This window comes from Phalangium opilio, unplaced genomic scaffold, assembly GCF_054372755.1.
Source record: "Phalangium opilio isolate 3A_F unplaced genomic scaffold, DU_Popi_V2 ptg000082l_1, whole genome shotgun sequence".
In the NCBI taxonomy this organism is placed as follows: Eukaryota; Metazoa; Arthropoda; class Arachnida; order Opiliones; family Phalangiidae; genus Phalangium; species Phalangium opilio.
In genome coordinates, this window is record NW_028324189.1 from 864,625 (window position 1) to 870,429 (window position 5,805).

General features: G+C 35.5%; 2 protein-coding genes across 2 annotated transcripts in view; one reads left to right on the top strand and one right to left on the bottom strand.

Annotated features, from left to right (window-relative positions):
* Nucleotides 1-90, bottom strand: part of MCU (mitochondrial calcium uniporter) — a 47,913-nt gene extending 47,823 nt beyond the window's left edge. The window contains exon 1 of the mRNA XM_089847313.1: nt 3-90. The gene's annotated coding sequence lies outside the window, so the exon portion shown is untranslated. The remainder of the gene's footprint in view (nt 1-2) is intronic.
* A 51-nt stretch (nt 91-141) lies between these two features.
* On the top strand, nt 142-4,363 carry LOC149650703 (dymeclin). The gene is made up of 13 exons (XM_089847309.1): nt 142-464; nt 543-689; nt 761-891; nt 959-1,031; nt 1,111-1,236; nt 1,528-1,634; nt 1,710-1,898; nt 1,962-2,266; nt 2,330-2,443; nt 2,535-2,735; nt 3,050-3,232; nt 3,763-3,876; nt 3,950-4,363. Exons 1-13 carry the CDS (start codon nt 325-327, stop codon nt 4,103-4,105), a joined length of 1,986 nt encoding a protein of 661 aa, XP_089703435.1. The 5' UTR covers nt 142-324; the 3' UTR covers nt 4,106-4,363.
* Nucleotides 4,364-5,805: the final 1,442 nt, after the last annotated feature.

A 5,805-nucleotide genomic window follows, 5' to 3' on the forward strand; every position in this document is an offset into this window, starting at 1 on the left:
ACACGTATGAGATGAGTGCGGTTCATTTTATGTCTATGTCAAAGTACAACTGAGGATAAATACGTTGCCATAGTTAGCACGCTTCCCCCCGGCCGCTTGTTATTAGTTGCAGTTTAGCGTCGTCTGCTCTCAGCTTATGTAGGTAGGACTATCGGCTACACGTTTGTCCGCATTTTTATAAGATTATCATAGGAATTTTAGAATTCAAATAATTAATTGAGTTATATTATCAAGTAACGACTATAAGTGGTAGTAGTTAATATAGTTTCTCCAGAAAAACATTAATTTTCTGCACAGTTTCCCCTCAATAAATCACCAGCAAGTATGGGAACTGCTAGCAGCAGTTTGGTCGAGCTACCAAAAAATGATTATTTGCAGCGGTTTGTAAGTAAAGAACCGATTAGTCACAATGATCCTTTTTGGAATCAACTTTTGTCGTTTACATTTTCTCCACCTAAAACGTGGTAAGGTTTAAAACCCCAATTTTAATACTGTATGTAATTTTAAATACAATCATGATACCACTTATTCCGTCAACTTAGCGCTGATTACCGTCTGTTAGAAGAGAGTATCAAACCTCTTTTAGATACATTTCTCTTAAACAACCCACAAACTGGGAACTTAGCCTCCTTAGTTAAGGTTTTTTTAACAAGAGCCGTTGAACTGAAAGCTTCTGCTCAATGTGAAAAGTAAATTTTAGAATACTATATAGCCCAGAATCATAAGTCTATATTTATGGTTATTGTTTCAACACCTATAGTAGCATCTTCACTTGGCAGACTTACAATGCCCTATTTATTCTACGAAGCGTTATCAAATACATTGTACAGACTGTCTCGGAAGAAGGGCTAGTTAAACATTTATCGGCCAGAGCTCCAGAAAGCCAAAATGGCATGTACATGGCAGTAATTGCTGCATTCTACTTGATCTTAATACTTTTAAAACGTATATATTTTAGATTCGGAACCTTCCAATCTGTTAGAGCTATTGATTACTACATTAGTTGAAATATTAGTCGACGTGCCTGTTATGTAAGACATAAATTCACTGTCTTCAATCCCAAATCTAAAAAAATAATCAAATACCGTAAAACATATTCTTATTTCGTAGCAACTTCACTTACGCTGTCCATTTAGAGTCTATTAACTCGCTGTTAGTTCTTCTCTCCATTCAAATGTTTTCTATGAGATCGCCAACCAAATCAACCATTTATCGCAGCTTTATGCACGGAAAATGGTAGTCAATAAAAATTCCCAAAAAAATCTGAAATTAGCCTTATTCCTGATCAGCGCCATCTACCCATAGCGGTGACTTTGAGAACTACTGTAAGCGGCAAGCCAATCAGATGTCGCTAAAATCTGGTGACGTCATTTTTGGTAAGGCCCGAGAGTGCCAGTCAGTGACGTCACCAGATTTTAGCGACATCTGATTGGCTTGCCGCTTACAGTAGTTCTCAAAGTCGCCGCTATGGGTAGGTGGCGCTGATCAGGAATAAGGCTAATTAACGTACATTTATTTCCTTCGAAGCTCGATACACGCCTTCCTTTTGACTAAGACACTACTAAATCATTTTATAAAGCAAGAAAAACCTCCGACTAACGATAGGGGTGGAAGCATTATTTTAGGAATTGCTTGTAAGCAACCGATCAAAATTTACTTTACGTCTAAAATTGGAACTTATGTTATAAAGTTACTTTAAACATTTTCAGCTGGGCTTTGGAGCGTTTTAACATTGGGATATGGCCAAAAAGGCGCCAATGTAACGGATCCTTCGACAGAAATGACATTAGCCAAGCAATCGTTGTTAATGTTGCTCATATTAGTCAATCACTGCACTAATGAAAAAATTATTCCCAATCCTTATAGAGAAGCGTTATTCTCATTTGGGAATATTCAAGGTTGCTTTTGAATGAAGAGAGTTTGATTTAGCAGTTGGAATGACGTGATTTTTACGTTTACAGACCCAAGTATGACTCCGGCTGACGCGATACCGGCATTTAAACTTGATTACCAGAAATTATACGAAGCGTTATGTACAACTCTTCAAGATGATCAAACGACGCTATTATTTTACCTCTTATTGCATCGCAATCTTTACTTTAAAAACTTTATTTTGTCCAGAATGGACATCGAAGCGTTGGTTGTACCAATTTTAAAAGTGCTTTATCAAGCTCAAGAGAAAAGTTCTCACTTAATATACATGACCTTAATTATTTTGCTTATACTAAGCGAAGATGATTTGTACAACGAAGGTGTACACGATATTGTAAGGAGAAAGTAATTTATTCTACGTCAAATTTGAAAGTTACGTAAAAAAGTATACTTTCAGATGTTGAAAAACGTTACGTGGTATACCGAACGAATGATTAGTGAAATATCACTCGGTGGTCTCTTAGTTTTAGTCGTAATCCGTACCATTCAATATAATATGACACGAATGAGGGTGTGGTAACATTTTTTTAATTAAGATCTGTTTGGGACCGTAAAACTAATTATTCTTAATTAATTAATTAATTAATTAATTTGATTGATAGGATAAATATCTTCATACAAATTGTTTGGCTGCATTAGCGAATATGTCCAGTCACTTTAAGAATCTTCATCCTTACGTTTGTCAGAGATTCGTTAGTTTATTTGAAAATTTGGCCAAAAGACTAACGAGAATCGTTGATCAGTTAAGAAATAATACCGAAGCCGCGAGATCTGATAGTGACGAGGATTTTTCGACAGATCTTGTAAAGTTTTCCGCCCCCCCCTTCCCGTTAAATGAGAATTAATTAGCCTTATTCCTGATCAGCGCCACCTACCCATAGCGGCGACTTTGAGAACTACTGTAAGCGGCAAGCCAATCAGATGTCGCTAAAATCTGGTGACGTCACTGACTGGCACTCTCGGGTCTTACCAAAAATGACGTCACCAGATTTTAGCGACATCTGATTGGCTTGCCGCTTACTGTAGTTCTCAAAGTCACCGCTATGGGTAGATGGCGCTGATCAGGAATAAGGCTAATTAACACAACTTAATTGTAATTAATTAAATCTTAATTAAGATGTACGATCTGTCTGTTTTGGAAGAAGTTCTACGGATGGTTTTAGAGATTCTAAATTCGACTTTAACGACTCAACTACAACATAATCCTAATCTTCTATACACTTTGTTGTACAAGAGACACGTTTTCGAAGCCTTTAGAACACATCCAACTTTTCAAGACATTATTCAAAACTTAGATATGGTAATTGGCCTTATTCCTGATCAGCGCCACCGAGGCGTAGCGGAGACTTTTGGAACTATAATAATACGGTAGCCAATCAGAGGTGGCGGTGGAGTCGATGGACTCTGATGGAGATCTGTTATTTTCTATGTTTTGATTATTATTACCGCTTCAACTTCAAAAAACATGTTTTAACTAATTATTATTAACCGAATAATCTCCAAATAGACCAAAATCGAATGAAAACTTACTCCGAAAGTCTTATTTCATAATATTAGACAGAATAAGAAAGGTAAAATCAACTTTTAATACTTTTGAAACCATATCGCTTGTTAAGCCTTGGCTATTCACATGATGATGATTCAAAATAGAGAAAATAACGGATCTCCATCAGAGTCCATCGACTCCAGCGCCACCTCTGATTGGCTACCGTATTATTATAGTTCCAAAAGTCGCCGCTACGCCTCGGTGGCGCTGATCAGGAATAAGGCCAATTAGTTTAACTTTAACACTTTATTTTAGGCGTAATTAATTTTTAAATGAATTTTAAGGTATTGGCCTATTTTTCGGGTCATTTGGAAGCTGCGGATAAAAATCTTTCTGTATCAGAAGTTTCGTGTATCATACAACAAGCGGCGTTACATTGGCCTCAAGATAGGCTAAGGGTAAGTGAATATCATCAGTAGGTCAAAATTAGACAAAACTGCTATGAACTCGTTAATAATCTTATGAATATAGAAATTTCCCGAGTTGAAGTTCAAATACGTGGAAGAAGAACAACCGGAGGAATTTTTTATTCCTTATATCTGGTCTTTGGTCTATAATTCGTCTAATCTTTATTGGAGCTCTCAAAATATCATTTTATTTAATCCCAATAAAACTTCGGCTTCCTGAATTAAAATGAGATGCGAAATTAATTAAACACCAATAATCCTCTTCTTATTAAATATAAGAAATTATTTAAATTTTTCAGAATTAAATATTAAACAAACAAAAAAATAAATATTAATTATATAGAGTTGAAAAAAAAAATTACTGTTTTATTTAAAATTGCGTTTTTTATGTAAATTTTTGTGTTTTTTTTGTATTATTGTTTGGTAAATTATAAAAAAAATGGTAAGATAATAAAAAATAAATAATTTTAATATGATCGCACTGGATAAAAGATTTTGAAAATTAAATTATTAATTCATATGTTTTGGGGAAACTAGGCCTAGGCCTACGTCATCTTTGTGGGCCAGGGATGCCAGATTGAAAACCTTCAACCCGCCAATATGAAATTGGAAACAAGCCCAAAAAACCGCCAATCGGTGTTTCGAAAAGAAGCCCAAAAATTGCCTAAGATCTAAACTATCCAGCCCAAAAACAAGCCAAAAATTTATCGTGAAAATTTGAAATTAGTTTTTTAGAAATTTTAATGCAAATTCTATACTGACACCATTTTTAAAACGCAAAACAAAATGAAATCATTTTTTTTAATCATGAATTATAAACCGCTCAAAAGGTTTGACAGCACCATTTGTCAGTTTTTTGGGCATTCTAATTATCTTCCCCTATTGGCGGTATTTTAAGTACAGAAAGCCAAAGAAAAACCCCGACAAGCCCAATTTCCAGCCAACAGCCAACCCGTTTATTTCCAGCCAATATTTTTTAGAAGAAGCCCAATTGGCGGCTTTCCAGCCCAATATGGCATCCCTGTTGTGGGCTTATCGAATGGCGACATCTGGTGGCTTATAAGATAAAAACATTTTGGATAGATGCCGCTAGTTTTCTGTTTAGGTTCGATTTTGTATATAGGGATGTATATATATTGTCTTCCCCTCTTTCCCCTTTTTTAGTTTTTTTCCCCAATGCGGCATCCAACTGAAAATGATATTAGCACAAAATATCGAATAATATATCCCCTAAAAATGCTCTCGGCAAAGTAAAGACTAAAATCTCGATTTTTAACAAAATGGCGTTTGCTCGATTATCTCTCGTTCGTTTTCAATATTTAAAATGAAGCCTACTAAAGCCGCGCGTATTTTCATTTTCGACTTCCTCCTTTTCATTAAAGGGGCCAAAACAAAACAGATGACGCGTATATATTGTTGTCACACGCGTCATATTGTCAAAAAATTCAATTCCGAAATTAAATATAAAAATTTAATTTATTTTATATGGTATATACCTACATTCAACGTCATCGTTAATTAATAGACTCATTAAGTGTCATATAGGGTGATTATGAGTTATGGATGGGACCCAATTACGGGAAAAAAGCGCTAATTTTGAAAATATGGCGGAATGAAGTATTTGAAAGGCAGTTTTATAATTATGTCGCTTCGTATTTCGTTAAGATATAAATGAGATTATCGCCCTAAAACGCGCGGAAACGTTTTCGAAGAGAGGGAACGAATGGACCTAAAATCGTAGGTTTTGGGAGCCCCGAATTAAACGTGTATAATAATAATACAAAGCGAGTGACGTCACGCGTCACAAACCCCCATGCGCTCCTTACGTGGAGACATAAAGCGAGGTGTGATATCGTAATCAATAAAAAAACATTGCGTAAATCCTATTGAAGAGAAATATTCCTTCTGCCACTCTAGTAG

Coding starts and splice junctions, on each gene's coding strand:
- LOC149650703 (XM_089847309.1), top strand. CDS start 325: ATGGGAACTGCTAGCAGCAGTTTGGTCGAGCTACCAAAAAATGATTAT. Junction 2,444..2,534: donor ATAATATGACACGAATGAGG/GTGTGGTAACAT, acceptor TTTGATTGATAG/GATAAATATCTTCATACAAA. Junction 3,877..3,949: donor GGCCTCAAGATAGGCTAAGG/GTAAGTGAATAT, acceptor TTATGAATATAG/AAATTTCCCGAGTTGAAGTT.